Genomic DNA, 17,540 nt, shown 5'->3' with positions numbered 1-17,540 from the left:
AAAGGGTGGGGGGGAGGGTTTAAACATTTTTTAACGGATCATGAAGAGTCGTTCCATAACACAAAACAATTTAAATGAAGTGATTCATTATATACGCACGTGGGTCAAAAAATAATGCCTCCATTAAAAATTAATGCCTCCTCACAACTCCAAAGGTTCTTGGATGACACCGGTTTTCTGGATCCATCCCAATCTGGTTTCAGGCCTGGCTACAGAACAGAGATGGCATTGATCACCTTGGTGGATGATCTTTAAAGAGAACCAGACAGGGGGAGTGTGTCCCTGCTGGTTCTTCCGGACCCCACAGTGGCTTTTGATACCATTTACCATAGTATCCTTCTGGGCCGTCTCTCTGGGATGGGGCTTGGGGGCACTGTTCTGCAGTGGCTCCGGTCCTTCCTGGAGGGTCAGACCCAGATGGTGGTGCTGGGGGACTCCTCTTCGACGCCCTGACTCTCCCCAGCAGTTTACATGAAACCATTGGGAGAGATCATCCAGAGTTTTGGAGTTCGGAGTCAAATTTATGTGGACGATACCCAACTCTATTACTCCTTTCCACCTAATACCAAGGATGCCGTCAGGCCCCTAAACCAGTGTGTGATGGCACACCAGGAAGATCTAATGAGACCAGGTGGCAGGAACAGGGGAACAGGTGGAGAGCATAAAGGACTGGCTCCCCGCTGTAGACTTCTGCACTTTGACAGGACCTTCATCTTCATGAAAGACTGATGCTGATGGCTGATGGTTATGCTGAGGTGCAGATCTTTCCCCCTCCGCATTAGGCAGATCCTCTATTGTGTTGGTATAGATAGGGCTTAGCTCTTTGGTGGTGACATCTTTGTCAGACAGGAGAAGAAATGATATCTTTGATTCGATGTCCTCCTGAGGCAGCAGCCTAACATTTTCAGGAATCAACTCGTCCTGAAAAGCTTTGGCAAGAATTTTTGCCTTAACAGCAAGCTTGGCCGCTTCTTTAGCTTTTTCAGTTATATTTCTTTTGCTTTGTAAAGCTGATAACTGGGATTCCATTTCAGCTTACTGTATGGCCTGCTTAGCTTGTATTTGAGAGAAGTCAAGCTCTTTGGCAGCCATAGCTGATTCAGCCTCTGCCTGCAAGATTTGCGCCTTGAGCTTCATCCTCTCAACTTCTTTGAAATGTTGAGTTGCCACAGAAGAAATCTTACTGTGGGAAGATGAGGCACTTTTGCTGGAATGTGAACGGTGGCTAAGTGATCTGACACTTAGGGGACGCTGAGGGTAGAAACCCTTGCTGGACTTGGGGCTTCTAGGAGGGGATAAAGAGTAAGCCTCCCTCAGCTGAAATTCCTGAAGCTGAAACTGTGCAGCTTCAAGCACGGCATTAAATTCTCTTTCTTTACTTTGATAGTCCAATGACAATGCTTGCAGTCTTGCTTGGGCATCATCATCATTGATGTTTGTAAGGACTTGTTGTTGCCTTTCTATACTAGTTTTCCAGAGTAAAAAACTATCCTGGAGCTCTTCTTTGTGCACTGTTATTACCTCAGGGTCTCTGGAGGCTGACAAGGTGTTCATGCTATACTGCAGGTGTTTCCAAGCACTTTCTGTTTTCACAATTAAATGACTTTCCCTTTCTAGCAACAGCTGTAGGGCCTTCTCTGTGGGGTGCCTAACCCTATTTGAACGGGAAATGTGTACATGCCTGTCTGCACTTCCATCAGAAAGCCCATCCATTTTTGTTGTTTGCTGGTTGCCGAGGCAACAACTCTATGTGGGTGAAGAGGACTAAGTGTGAGGTAAAATGTTCACACAGCCTACTGTCACCACCTATGCAGTAACAGCAAAACAACAATTTACTGGAATAGGTTAAAGAGTATTGTAACTCCTTTCCCTCAGAAAAATGCAAAAACAGGCCCCAAAACACCTTTTCCCGCTCTTTCTAAACTATAAGCACAAAGAATGGGAAACGAAGTTCTATAACCAGCCCATTCTGGCTCTGAGTCAGAATGGGCTGCACCAACCAAACACGGCCTCTAGGGGGAAACTAAGCTCTCCCCTAAACTTGGTAAAATGGAACAGTCCAACTGAGAAATAAACAGGCCGAGACATCACACAGTGCTTGTCATCAGTGATGGACTGGATAAGGGCTAATAAGTTGAAACTAAATCCAGACAAGACAGAGGTAGTCCTGGACAGTCAGAAGGCGGTCCAATGTGTGTAATTTCAGCCTGTGCTGGACGGGGTCACACTCCCTCTGACGACACAGGTTTGCAGTTTGGGGGTGCTCCTGGACTCATCGTTGACCCTGGAGCTCCAGGTGCCGGTGTTGACCAGGAGCGCCTTTGCACAATTAAAACTTGTGCGCCAGCTGCGCCCGTACCTTGAGACACCAAATCTGGCCATGGTCGTCCACGCCTTAGTCACATCCTGTTTGGACTACTGCAATGCTCACTACATGGGGATGCCTTTGAAGATAGTTTGGAAGCTTCAACTGGTTCAGAGATTGGCAGCCAGATTACTAACAGGAGCCCTATATAGGGACAGATCCACTCCCATGTTACGACAGCTCCATTGGCTGCCAGTCTGCGTCTGAGCTAAATACAAAGTACTGGCCATCTCCTATAAAGCCCTAGACAAGATCAAGACAAGATCTCGATTCTTGAGACAAGATCTCGATTCTCCGCCGGGATCTCCTTCCACGATTAATACAGTAAGTGAACTTGAGACTCCGTGGCCACTCGCTGGGCCCATCCTCGACCGGTTTACCCTGCTGGATGCAGAGGCCGTCGATAGGATCATGACTGCAACTAGGCCGACCACCTGCTCCCTCGATCCGTGTCCCTCCTGGCTAGTAAAATCTTGCCTGGAGGGATTACGTGAACCTCTGTTGAATATAATAAATATTATTTTTATTATTATTAAACTTTATTTGTACCCCACTAGCATCTCCCGAAGGACTCGATGAGGCTTACAAAGGCCAAGGCCTCAATACACACACAACAATACACTCAAAGCAAATTAAAAACAATTAAAGCAGTATTAAAACAACAAAACCACAAGCAATAAACAATACATCAACAAGATAAAACTGGGCCAGGCCAGAGTAAAGGGTACAGGATTAGTTCCCTTGAGCAAGGAGTTTTTCCAGAGGGTTTAAAAGAGGCTATGGTTTCACCGCTGCTGAAGAAACCAGACTTAGATCGTTCGGTTCCCTCTGGTGTCGAGAGCCCCCGCCCAGTAATTGGTCTGCACTGCAGCAGAGAGTTCCACAGTTCCTGGAAGCCAACATTGGAAAAAACTGATGAAATGCGACCCAACAGGCAGCTCCAACTAAGACTGCACTCAGCCTCTGTTACTTTCCCTCTAGCCCTGACTTTGTATCTAATCCCTAATAAAAGTACTTGAAATTGCAACTTTTTTAACTTTTCCGCTTGATACTTTGTGTCCTTCAGTGCCTAAACTAACCCAAGCATGAAATAAGAATGCCATATTTTTCTTGCTTAGTTCTAAACCAAACTGCTATCTTGCTTTTCTCATTTTGGATCCCTACGCCCGGGAAATAATCTTTTTGTTTTAAAGAATATAATTGGACAGAAAACAGCTGATTGTCAAATTTTGCGGCTCCGCACAAACAGCTCATTTCTCCTTGCTGCTGCCTGTTCCTGCCTAGCTCCGCAACCGGGGACTTGCTGCGGCTGCCCCCAGGAGACCTTGGAGAGGGGGCCGGGCAGGAGGCCCAGTCCTTGGGAAGGAGTTATAGTTCCCCAAGGACCAAACCATGGACTTTATTACCAAACAACTCAGAGGCTGTCCTGTTAACTTCTGCCAAAAAGGATAACTTTCTGCTACTTGTTTTGAACGGCAAGCCACATCCACTTCCATTAACTCTTTCCAAGAAGCTCAAAGTTTTCAAATAAAGAAGGATGATTTTATTATTAAATATCTGGGATGGGGACAGGATCTTTTCTATATGAAATGTATTGATGGAATGTATATGTAACATTGCTTGCCCTCTTGTCTTGCCCCCTGACTTTTGCCCTAGAAAAATGTGACCCCCAGGGTCCCCTGTCCGGGCTCTGTTTGTCTCTTTTGCCAAAGCCCATCAAGGACACTCCTTATCAGATCCGAAACAGGAAAACCTTTCTTAAAATAATTAAGCTTTGTCGGCCAAAACAATGCCTCAAATTCCAGCTGGCCAGCCAGCGAAAATCCCATCATTTTCCCCATTGTCAGCAATCGTCCCGCCTCCTCTCTCCTGATTCATCCATCTTCGGAAGCGAGAGGAGCGCGCCCATTGGCTACTCAGAGGCAGAGAAGCTTGCTGATTGGCCCAAAGTGAGGCGGGCCGCCAAGCCTCCTCCCAGCTGTTCAGGCCAGCAGCCAATCAGCGTGAAGCTGGGCGGGGAGGAGAGGGCGGGAAATTTGAATTGTTTCTCTGTATTTTGCCTATAAAAATGCCTGTAAATCTTGTATTGGTATGCTTGTGGTGGAACTATTCCTACAATGCATCCGATCTCAGCTGAATCGCTTATAAAAATGCCTCGGTCGCCATCTTCTTCCGCTTTGGCGAGGATTTATTATTTTTAATATTTTCTGCTGCTGGAATTGGCTTCGCTGCCCTCGCCAAGGTTCAAGGACCCTCTTTGGTGTGGTCCTCGGGATCTCCTTGGCTGGGGAGATCCTCCTAAAAGCGGCTTGATATCACCTCTAGCTACCGCCCAGTCTCGATCCTTCCGTTTCTGGGCAAGGTGGTTAAGAGGGCAGCAGTAGAACAGCTGCAGCAGTTCCTAAATGACACAGCCAGACTTGATCCTTTCCAGTCCAGCTTCCATAGTGGGCATGGGACGGAGATTGTGCTAGTTGCCATCACAGATCAGCTTTGCTGCCAGATGGATCAAGGTGGATCAGCGCTGCTCGTGTTATTGGACCTCACAGCAGCATTTGATATGGTTGATCACAATCTACTAACCCACCACCTAGCAATGACTGGGGTTAGGGGGGGATACCCCTTAAGTGGGTGTCCTGCTTCCTCCAGAATCGGGACAGCATGTGGTGAGGGGAGGGATGGTTTCCGAGAGGTCTCCGCTAGTATGCGGGGTCCCGCAGGGAGCCATTCTCTCTCCTCTATTATTTAACATTTATATGTGACCACTTGTCTGACTGGTGCGAAGCTTTGGGCTTGAGTGCCACCAGTACACTGACGACACTCAGCTCATTCTGAGGATGGAGGGCCGGCCGGACTCTGTACCTGAAAATTTCCATCAGTGCCTTGAGGCCGTTACTGGATGGTTGCGTGCCAGCAGGTTGAGGGTGAATCCAGCAAAGACGGAGATCCTTTGGCTGGGCTGTCCGGGTGGGAGGGAGATCCAGCTGCCTACCCTGGATGGCGAGACACTACGTCTTTCATCTTCTGTAAAAAGCCTTGGTGTCTTATTGGACCTGCTGCTCCCATTGGAGGCCCAGGTCTCTACTGTGAGCAGATCAGATCTGCGTTTTTCCATCTACATCAGGCTAGGCGACTGGCTCCCTACCTATCTAGGAATGACCTGGCTATGGTGATCCAGGCGACGGTCATCTCGAGGCTTGACTACTGTAACGCCCTCTACATTGGCCTTCCTTTGTCAGTGATCTGGAAACTGAAGCTGGTGCAAAATGCGGCGGCTCGTCTTCTCGCTGGAGTGTCAGCGAGGAGTCGTATCACCCCAATCCTCCAACAGCTGCACTGGCTTCCGATTGAGTACTGGATCACTTTCAAGGTGCTGATACTAACCTTTAAGGCCCTACATGGTCTGAGGCCAGCATACCTGAGGGCCCGCTTATCCCCCTACCAATCCCAGAGATTACTCCGGTCTGAAGACCAAAATTTGCTTGCAGTCCCCAACATCCGGACTTATAATTTGTCATCTACTAGGCATAGAGCTTTCTCGATCGTGGCCCCTTATTTATGGAATGCCTTGCCGGTTGATACTCGAACCATCGGAGACCTACTTGCTTTTCGGACAGTATGATGGCACACCAGGCAGATCTAATGAGAAACTAAATGTGTCTGGCTATTTTCCCAGTGACCATCGGTATGCCCTAAATTACTTTAATGCCCCCAAAAATGATACTCTACAGACAAGACTAAGTTCAACAATTGTTTACTGAATAATCAAGGTATAAAAGTAGTTTGATTATGATGGTGTTAGAACAGTGAAATATAAACTCTGAGGTGACAAACAACTATAATTTCTACAAGGTAAGTACTCTATGGCATGTACTATCTATTTTATATAACATTTACTATAATCTATAATCTATGGGGCATGTATATCTGAACTATCTATCTATAAGGCATGTATTATTTATGAACTATGGCAAATATTATCTATTCTTTATTACAACTACTATAAACTCTAAAGCAAATATGTGATAAGGATGGCCTGTACGGACTGCAAACCAGACCAGACACTTTTCTGGCAACTATCTATAAACTATGATCAAAAGGAATCGGATAAAAGGTTCTTTCTACCAAGCTCTGAGCCAGAATGGGCTGAACCAACTGAGCTCGGTCTCTAGGGGGATCCTAAGCTCCTACTCTAAAACTTGGCACAATGGAACAGTCCAACTACAGGGAACAAACATTCTCTCTTGACATTTCACCCACATCTATGGCAGGCATCCTCAGAAGTTGTGAAGTCTGTTGGAAACTGGGCAAGTGGGGGTTTATATACATGTCCACATGCTTGTGGATTTCAATGGCTTCTCTGTGTAGTTTGATATGGTTGTTGGAGGGGTCCAGCATTTCTGTGTTATCAAATAATATGCTGTGCCCAAGCATGTGGACAATTTCAACAGAAAGGAGGAAACCATGGAAATTAACAGAATCTGGCTCCTAGTAATAAAAAAACCTCCTAAATCAGGACAGTAAATAAAGAGCAACACTCAAAAACCAGGGGAATTCCAGACAGGAAGCAAACAGGGCCAGTTAACACCTCCCAACAAAGGATTCCCCCAAACAGGAAGCAGCTAGGCTAGTGGGGTTTATACACACACACACACACCTGTGGAATGATGTCCAGGGTGGGAGAGAGAACTCGTGTCTGCTGGATGCAAGTGTGAATGTTGCACTTGGCCTCTTTGATTAGTATTGAATACAAAGCCTGGTGGAATCCTTTGTTGGGAGGTGTTAGCTGGCCCTGGTTGTTTCTTGACTGGAATTCCCCTGTTTTCTGAGTGTTGTTCTTTATTTACTGTCCTGATTTTAGAGTTTTTAAAATACTGGTAGCTAGATTTTGTTAATTTTCATGGTTTCCTCCTTTCTGTTGAAATTGTCCACATGCTTGTGGATTTTGAAATTTCAGTTAAAATTGTACTTGTGGATTTCAGTGGCTTCTCTGTGTAGTCTGAACTGGTGATTGTTAGATCAGTCCAGCATCTCTGTCTTCTAAAATCATATGCTGTGTCCAGGTTGGTTCATCAGGTGCTCTGCTATGGCTGACTTCTCTGGTTGAAATAGTCTGCAGTGCCTTTCATGTTCCTTGATTCATGTCCAGCCAATGCTGCATTTGTTGGTCCCTATGTAGACTTGTCCACAGCTGCATGGTGTATGTTAGACTCCTGCAAGGGTGAGAGGATCCCTTTTTTCCATTGCTGGGTGTAGCATTTGTTGGATTTTCTTAGTGGGTCTGTAGATACTGTAGTTTGTAAGTTGTGGATGCCTGCCATAGATGTGGGCAAAACGTCAGGAGAGAATGTGTCTGGAACATGGCCAGACAGCTCAGAAAACTCACAGTAACCCAATGATTCCTGTGAGAGAGCTATTCTGCAGTGAAACTCTCTGCCCCCAAGTGTGGTGGAGATTCCTTCTTTGGTGGCTTTTAAACACAGGATGGATGTCCATCTGTCTGGGGTACTTTGAATGAGATTTTCCTGCTTCTTAGCAGGGGGTTGGACTGGATGGCCTATGAGATCTCTTCCAACTCTACAATTCTATGAAAGCCATTGACAACATATAAGCTATGTGGTTTCAGATTCAATTATGTGAATGTCAAAACAGCTTTAAAATCATGGGTCACAAAGCCAAACCCTGAATTTTTCCAAAATGGTTTGATGCCTGGGCTAAATGATGGTGCAAATGTGTACAAATTGATGGTGACTACGTTGAAGGGTAGTTTTGTGTAGAAGAAAGTTCGGGCTATGATCTGGAGCAACTTCTGCTGTATTGGTTCATTAATAACATTTTTATGACGCAAGAGGCAAAACTTTTTGACCCACCCGCATATTTTATATAGACTTCATTAAATCAAATTTCTATTTTAGTTACAAAGTTTAGAGTCTTAAAAAACCTAAAAATGACTTAATTGGTAATTTGGTGGTTACAAAAGAATACCACAACATTGTTGGAAATACTTGAAAATTGTATCAGAAATCAGGCTCCATCGATAAACCTTTGTGGACACTCAAGAGTGCAAATCCAGTCTTTCATGCCCTGTTGTTTCCTGGAGTTGTTTTCAAATGTTCCAGAGTTGAAAACCTTATATTTGTAGCTCAGGCATGGGAAGACTTCAGCCCTCCAGGTGTTTTGGACTTCAACTCCCACAATTCCTAAGAATCGCAGAGGCCTGGTGGAGATGCACCTGGGGATGGATCTACATTGCATCCGGTCCAAATGCAACATAGCCACACTGAGCCACTTCAGCCCTTGGCTCCTAAGAAAGAGTTTTGAGGACTTTCTTCAAGAGGAAAGTATAGATAGTCCCTAGTTTCCTGGAGAAGTCTAAAAAGTCAATTTGAACATGTGATTTTTAATCTGTTTATGAGTGAAATTGTAACCTGATTTTCAACTTGTATTTTAATAGTCTGATCACTTTGTTTTAACGTCACACCCTGCCTTGAACCACAAGTTGGGTAATAATATCGTCATCATCATTCAACCCATACTGGAGATACACAATATGGCTAGCATGTGTGCCCCCACTTCCTCCTTCAATGGGAGAAGCCATACATTGGCCTTGTTTGTGTTATTTCCCATTCGTTTACGGCCATGGCAAGGGGGGTGGGGGTGGAGGTCGCTTTGCATCTCCATACATCTCAACCCAAAATGGAGACGCCATGAGCACAAAGCCCACCTTTTGCCCTCCCATGCTTTTCGCCAGGGGATTTTTGAAAATGAGAACAACTTATTCTGTGCCTTTGGGGTGGCATCACTGCCAGGTGCATTTAGGATATTCTTTGGGTCAAGGTAGAACAGCGGGTTAAAATGCTAGCTGCAGAAAAACTGCTGACCAGAAGGTTGGCAGTTCAAATCTGTGGGTTGGGATGAGGTCCTGCTGTTAGCCCTAGCTCCTGCCAACCTAGCAGTTCAAAAACTTGTAATGTGAATAGATCAACAGGCACTGCCTCATCAGGAAGGTAAAAGGCACCCAGGCAATCATACTGGCAACACAACCAGAAGGGTCTACAGACAACAGGCTCCTCGATATGGAAAAATGGAACAAGAGCACCTCCCCATGGCCAGAGTTGAGCATCGCCTCCAGATGACGGAGATGGAAAGGGAAATCTTTGCCTTTGTTTGTGTATTGTATGTCATTGTTCACTGTATAAAAGACATTGAATGTTTGCCTGTATAAGTGTATACTGTAATCTGCTCTGAGTCCCCTCGGGGAGATAGATCAGAATATAAATAAAGTGTATTATTATTATTATTGACACAAAAGCACAGTATGTCACAGCAAATGAGATCTATATGCTGGATTTCGTATCACAAAATCACAAGTCGAACACTTCCCAAGCGTCTAGGACTGTGTGATGTATTTTCGAATGATGCGTGCAGATTCAAGTAAGGTGGCCTTTTGCAGTTGACAAATCATGCTTTTGTCGATGTTTATTGTTTCCAAATGCCAGCTGAGATCTTTTGGCACGGCACCCAGTGCGCCAATGACCACTGGGACCATCTGTACTGGTTTATGCCAGAGCCTTTGCAGTTTGATTTTGAGGTCTTGATAACGGCTGAGTTTTTCCTGTTGTTTTTCCTCAATGCGACTGTCACCTGGAATGGCGACATCAATAATCGAGACTTTTTTCTTTTCCACAATCATGATGTCTGGTGTATTGTGTTCCAAGATTTTGTCAGTCTGGATTCGAAAGTTCCACAGTATTTTTGCATGTTCATTTTCCATGACCTTTGCGGGTTTATGATCCCACCAATTCTTTACTGCTGGCAGGTGGTACTTGTGACATAAGTTCCAGTGAATCATCTGGGCCACAGAGTTGTGTCTTTGTTTGTAGTCTGTCTGTGCGATTTTCTTGCAACAGCTGAGGATATGATCCATGGTTTCATCAGCTTCCTTGCAGTCTGTATTTTGGGTCATCCGCTGATTTTTCAATCCTGGCCTTAATTGCATTGGTTCTGATGGCTTGCTACTGGGCTGCAAGAATCAGGCCTTCTGTCTCATTCTTCAGGGTTCCATTCATGAGCCATAACCAGGTCTTCTCCTTGTCAACTTTTCCTTAAATCTTCTCAAGGAACTGCCCATGTAAGGCTTTGTTGTGCCAGCTGTCAGCTCTGGTTTGGAGTGCAGTTTTCTTGTACTGACTCTTTATCTGCTGTGCTTTGAGAAGTTTCCAATTATTGACTTCAATTAAAGCAGGTTCTTGGCTTTCCTTGATATATTCTGCCAGGGAGTGTTTTTCTTCTCCAACTGCTTGTTTGACTTGTAAAAGTCCTCTGCCACCAGACTTTCTAGGCAGATAGAGCCGGTCAACATCACTGCGAGGATGTAATGAATTATGGATGGTCATGAGTTTTCTTGTTTTTCTGTCCAAATTGTCCAGTTCTGCTTGTGTGCAGTTTATGATGCCAGCAGTATATCTTATGACAGGTATGGCCCAGGTGTTTATGGCCTTGATGGTATTGCCTCCGTTGAGCTTGCTTTTGAGAATTTTTCTGACCCTTTGAATGTATTCTTTGCTGACCAGTTTTTTCACATGTTCATGTTTGATGTTGTCCAGCTTTAGTATGCCCAGATGTTTATAGGCCTCTGGCTGGTGACACTTGATTGATTGGCCATTGGGCATATTTATGCCCTCACTTTCAATGATTTTCCCTTCTTCAGTGTCACTGTCAAACATTTGTCCAAACCAAACTCCATGTTGATATCTGTGCTAAAGATTCGGACAGTGTTAGTCAGAGACTGGATTTCAGTTTAAGTTTTCCCATACAGCTTCAGGTCATCCATGTACAGCAGTCCCCTCGGGGAGATAGATCAGAATATAAATAAAGTGTATTATTATTATTATTATTATTATTATTATTATTATTATTATTATTATTATTTGACCTGCAAGGTTTGGCAGTGAAGCATCTAACCTCCCAGAAAGAAAGAAAGAAAGAAATACAAGCAGCAAAGCTCAGTTTTAAAAAGAAACTCGACTTTTTATAAATTATAAACCCATCCAGTTTAAAGCAGATCGCTAGCAGTTTCGTCACTGAAATTCGGTGGGCGGCGGAGGCTGTTCCATACAGACTTTCCACAGTCATAACTTAAGAGCAAGCGGCGCAAACCGGGGAGGGAGAAAGACACCCCCCCCTTTGAACAGGTTCAAGAAAGAGACAAAACGCCCCATAAATCAAACAGAACAGTCGCAAAATAGAAATGCAATTTTTAAACAGTTAAAAATGACTAAAAAGATACAATGCCTCCCCCCCTCCATCCAAACAAACACAGCCAGGCAACAGGGTTTTCTGTGTGGATTGATGTCCTCCATTCCAACCCACAAGAAAATGCATTTCGGAGAAGAACTGGGTGGCCGGAAACAACGGTGGAAGGACCTTGGCTGCAATAAAGAACAAAGGTCTCTTGGTCTGTAAACAGTTGGCTTTTAGCACTCTGGCGGTACATGTTAAAGCACAGGAAAAATGGGATAAAACAACATTTTACACAAATTCAAAGGGGACAAAAAGGAAACATCTGGTTGAGTGAGAACCCTCTCTGTTTGACAGTTCCCTGAGCTCCAGAACGCCCCAGAACCGTTTGGCCTGCTCCGCCAGGAAGGCCCAAACAGAGGCAAGCCTCCTTTGGAGCCATGGAAGACTGAGTTGAGTGCAACTCCAAAAAGATGGAACCACTCCGCTCCAACACGAGGCATGCCCATTTCCCCAAGGGCAACTGAACTACACATTTCAACAATTCCTTTCAACATTTTTAAAAAGATGCTGGGTTTCAGCCAAAACGGACTGCCAGCCTCATCCAGAGCAGAGCCAATGCCTGAATGCAGCTCAGGAGACAGCAAGCATGAGCCACACTAAGCAAACGGTCCATTTCAATGGCACTTCCCACTGACAATTCCCGGGACCCTTGCAGGGCAACACACGGAAATGAGAAACACGTTATTTCAGCTCCTAACAGGAGAAATATCTCACAATAAGGTCAGCAAGACTAGGCACTTTGGACCCTGACGCCTAATGAAGAAACGTTTGGTTGGAAACATTTTTAAAAGCCTCTCTCACAAAGCAGTTACCTGCTGGAAACAAAGGAGGCTGTTGTTCTGAAACATATACAGACAAAATCCGAATTTCAGTCTTGTATCTTGTCAAACTATGCTGAATACACTGTTCTCTTGAGGAGAACTTCTCTAGCAATTTAAATAAAACCCACACAGGTCTCCCCTAAGAGGACACCTGTGTGGTTTGTGGTCCGAGTCTTTGGACCAAAAGGTTAAAAGACTCCCAAATTTGGGTTTAGCTTTTGTCCAAGATGACTAGTCCAGGCTCTGCCTATCACAACACTGGCTAGGCTTGGAAGCTACACAAAGATGGAGAGCGGCCCTGAAACAAATGGGGAAAAAATCCATCACTTGACTTCTAGCAAATCTGACTGACATCACTAGCGCTCTCCAAACATTAAAGCTACATCGCTGGATGTTCTTTTTCTTAAACCAGTCATTTTGCCAAAGCTTGCTTCCAAACATAACCCGTTTTTAGGTGGAGGTATCTGCTCGGTTTTGAAAAAGAGTTCAATCCGCTGCTTCTTTCCCTTGTTCTGGTCAGTAAAAAACAACAACACAAGGTTAGTATTGAAACACAATTACAACCAGGAAAGGGGGGAAAGGATATTTTTGTCTTGTTAGCTTGAAAATAAAATCAAACACAATGGGGCACAAAGCAGGTATTTGGCTAGACATGAGACTGTGGATCTGTCACCAAAAGCCAAAGCTTCTGACCTGAACACTGGAGACCAATCCTCGTATCATAGGCTGGATCTACACTGTATATAATGCAGTTTTTGAATGCAGATTAACTGCACTGAACTGGATTAGATGGCAGTGTAGATCCAGCCCTAGTCTGTCTTCCAAACAATAGACATAGCCCTTAACCTGCCAGAAGCGGATGCAAGTCCTTACCAAGATCTGTGTCAGGTGGAATGAGATTTAGTCCTTTGGCAATGGGTTGGAGCGGCCTGTTGTCCACATGTCTACCTCATCATAAGTTTATCTTACATACATTCCCCAAAGATGCTCAGCATCTGTCGCAAGATTAGGTAAGCGTGAGAAACAGGAGGCGCAACTCAAAGTGTGCTCACAAGTTCATCCAGTCCTAAACCTCAATAGTGAAGACACCATTCCAGATTGTATGAACCAATCACTATTTTGCCCCAAGACAGATAGCATGGGTCATCTCTCTGGGCTGCAAGTGGCAGAAAAGCAACCTGTTCCTGCTTTCAGTCAACTGCATTTCAAAATGAAGTATATCGCTTCCTTCGGTCACTATTTCGGTATGAATCAACTCATCCTACCGCTTCCGAATTGTGTTTCTTTCTTTATAAGGTGGGGGGCAAACACACAAAAAGGTTAAAAACCGAACTTGCGCAGGCCTCCTATTCAACCCTCTGGGAACGTAACTAAGTTGGGCCTATGAAGAGAGCAAGGGGAAAAGGCCTGAGGAGCAGTAAGCGGCTCAAAGCCTCACAGCTGAGCACAGGCCCCTCTCAACTTCTGCTTTCCTAAGGCAAGAAACGGAGACACAAAAATAGAAACGCTGCATCATGGGATGGAAAAAAGAAAATACAAACTCCTTTGAAATATGCTTTACACTGGATTTCTATTGCTGCTTCTAAAGACGTCAAAACCCCCAGAAGCGTTTCAGGAGAAGGCTCCCTCTCCACCCACAAAGGGAAGCGAAACAAGTTCAAGGGTTTTTGCTTCGGTTACAATAGGCTTATTATGAACGTGTATAAAAAGTGGTCTAACCCTGACGGAGAAGGGTCCCTGCGCCTCAATTTTATGTACAATAATTTAATCACTTGAATATAACTTTGTAATACATAAAAAAACTATCTTATGATAAAAGTCCTTCATGCATTGGTGAGGAAGTTCCAGATTTCGATGTCAGAGGGGTGGCGGGTGAGGCTCCTTTCGTTGTCTGGCGTCAGCTCTTCGCTCCCTGCCTTCTGGCGGCGCCTGGGTGGTGCTTCCTCACACCTTCAGGTGTTTGATGGTGTCAAGTCTCTTTTTAAGCAGCTCTCCCATTTCCTGAACTGCATGCTGGTAACTGCTCTGGACCTTCCCTAGCGCAATCTTTGTAAACTTCTTTTCTTCCTGGGAAAAGGAGGACATCAAGATCATTCTTATTATTTATACCTCACAAAAAACGAAACAACCCAGTTTTTGTGGACCTTACAGCAGCCTATTACACGGTGCTACATAGGAAATTGTTGCATAAAGTCTACCATATCACCCAGGACAACAATTTTACAAAAACAGTCCAGACCCCCCTAGAAAACTGCAGCTTCTATGTGGGGTTTCAGGGCAGAAAAAGTAGATAGAGAAGCCAATAGAATGGTCTATCCCAAGGAAGCGTTCTTGCTCCGACCTTGTTAATCATCTTTACTAACGATCAGCCACAGCCACCATTCACAAAGAGCTTTATATACGCTGATGACCTTGGCCTAACAACACAAGCAAAAGACTTTGAAGCAGTTGAAAACCAACTTCCTAATGCCCTGAAATTTCTCTCCAGCTACAATGCCTAACCCTGCCAAGACACAAGTGTGTACTTTCCACCTACGTAATCATGAAGCCAACAGGAAACTGAAGATTACCTGGGGAGGCCAAGCACTCGAACACCATTCCCACCCTAAATATCTCGGCATCACTTTAGATTGAACACTAACATTTAAGAAATACTGTGAGAACAGCAAGCACAAAGTAGCTGCTCACAATACATCCTACGGAAACTTACTAATAGCGCATGGGGTGTAGACCCAAAATTAATAAGAACATCAGCCCTGGCCTTGTCTTACTCAACTGCTGACTATGCCTGCCCTGTTTGGCACAAGTCTGACCATGTTAAGCAGCTGAATACAGCACTGAATGAGATGTAGAATAATCACAGGGTATCTCAAACTTACACCTGCTGACAGACTTTATAAGCTAGCAGGCATTGCCCCCCCCCCCCCCCGATGTGTAACGGGAAGTTGTGGCCAATTGCTAGAGAAAAAAGGTTGAACACTGTGAAAGCCACCCACAGTATGGCTATCAGCCTCCTCCCAGTAGACTAAAATCAGGGGAAAGCTTCATGAAAATCACCACTCCTCTCAATGTTCCTCCAGCAACAACAAGAGTATCCCTGTGGGCAGGAAAATCAGGCAATCCCAACAGGATGGCCCCCCACGAGGGTCTTCCTCCATGGGCAAACCACAATGGGTCATGTGGAAGGTCTGTGAACAGACTCAGAAGTGGAGTGGGCAGATCAAAGGACAACGTGGAAAAATGGTACTATCTAGAAGAATCTGCCACCTTGTGTGATTGTGGAGCAGGACAAACAACTCAGCATCTTTATGCTTGCCCACAATGCTCTGCCTCATGAATAGAGAAGAACAGTTTGAAGCTACAGACAATGTGGTTGCTGTTGTCCATTTTTGGTCTAAAAATACACCAACATTCAAGTATAATTAAATATTAACAGTACTGAAGAGAAACAGTTAAAACCAATTAAAAACCTATCCATAGCTCAAACCACAGCATCCCTTAGAAATCATGGAAATCACTTCAAAAGATTTAGTGCTAAGTTGCCCTTTCATTACAGGTATCAGCAAATATTGATACACATATGACCCCTCAACTTCTGAGGATGCTGGCATAGATGTGGGCAAAACGTAAGGAGAGAATGCTTCTGGAACATGGCTAGACAGCCCAGAAAACTTACAGCCAGCCACTGCATTCTTAGGCAGATGGAAATTTAGCCTGCTTTTGCTTTTTAGTCCAGCTGAAGGTCCTGGGTTTGAGCCAAAGTTTAACCATTAACCACGTTTTATTTCTATCCTATTTGCTGGATTGACTCCCACATTATAAACCAGTGGTTCCCAACTTTTTTTTGACAAAGGACCACTCTCCAACATTAGTACCAAAAGGGTTACAAATCAGTTGTTGGTCAACTTTAGATTTGGTCTGGTGATTCAGAAAGTTGCATTGGATAGACCACATCAGGTCTAGTTTCTGATACAGAACATATGATATATGACATCCAGTAGTTACCATCTGCTCGCTCACAGAAAACCATATTTAATAATCTAGAGCTGATATAGTAGTTGTAATGTTTTGTGGGTAGTCAGCCTCTCCCCTCCCGACATTCCCGTTGCCTCGGCACAACAAGAGGGTTTCTTGAGATCAGTTGCTCTCATTGTCGCATGGTTTCGAGGCAGCGATGTAGTAATGGTGAGGCCGCAGACCATATTTTTGTTCTTGGGGACCACTGGTGGTCCACGGAGCACAGGTTGGGAAACACTGCTATAAACCATGGCTCTTACGCACTGAGTGTCTTTGCACACTTTAGTATTTTATGCTATGTTTTATTTTGTGATGGCATTGAATAGTGCCTGTTGGTAGCCATCCTGAGTCCCTCTTTGGAGGTTGAGAAAGATGGGATATAAATGTTCCAAATAAATAAATAAATAAATCTGCATGAGCTATAAGATGTAAAATCATCATAATCATCATCATCATCACCATCATGTCATTTCTTACTTCTCTCTCCTCAAAGCAAGGTCCAGCATAGTTAAAACACTTTATCATAAAACATGATGTAAGATACATATATTCAAATATATTTCTATGGAATACATTGATGAAAATACTCAGAATAACAACATCGTTGGGACTTAGCCAGAGTAGGAAATCCCCCAAAGGGACTTCCAAGCCTCTATCTAAGGCAGCTGGAAAAGAAAAAGGATAAATAGTATCCACCATTTTTATTCCTGAGTGGCTCATCCTCAGAACGGCAGGATAATTGAAGACAGACATGTAAAGAGAAAGGGCTTTTGTAAAGCTAGGGAAAAAAACAGAGCTCAAAAGGTGCAGAGACCATGGGGGGCTGCACCATGGCAGGGCCATCTCAGCTTGTCACCTGCGTGCTGTCAAGAGGCTGGAAAATGCCCAGACCACACTTTCCTGCCAGCTGCATGATTTTCCAGGCACTCTTATGCTGTGGGAAAAACAGTGGGGCTGAAAGCAAACCATTTCAATGCAATGTGAGAACAGGAACTGAAAAGGGTAAGAGAAATGCTGCAGAGCAGGTGGGTTTC

General features: G+C 44.4%; 1 protein-coding gene across 2 annotated transcripts in view; it reads right to left on the bottom strand.

Moving 5' to 3' along the window:
• Window positions 1-11,370: 11,370 nt before the first annotated feature.
• The window catches only part of NAA25 (N-alpha-acetyltransferase 25, NatB auxiliary subunit), a 54,925-nt gene continuing 48,755 nt past the window's right edge, over window positions 11,371-17,540 (bottom strand). For both annotated transcript variants that reach the window (XM_060786069.2, XM_060786070.2), the window contains one exon: window positions 11,371-14,556. In XM_060786069.2, coding sequence (XP_060642052.2) covers window positions 14,434-14,556 — 123 coding nt within the window. In that variant the 3' untranslated portion in view covers window positions 11,371-14,433. The remainder of the gene's footprint in view (window positions 14,557-17,540) is intronic.

This window comes from Anolis sagrei, chromosome X (genome assembly GCF_037176765.1).
Source record: "Anolis sagrei isolate rAnoSag1 chromosome X, rAnoSag1.mat, whole genome shotgun sequence".
Lineage (NCBI taxonomy): Eukaryota > Metazoa > Chordata > Lepidosauria > Squamata > Dactyloidae > Anolis > Anolis sagrei.
This window is presented reverse-complemented; position numbering and strand designations above follow the sequence as displayed.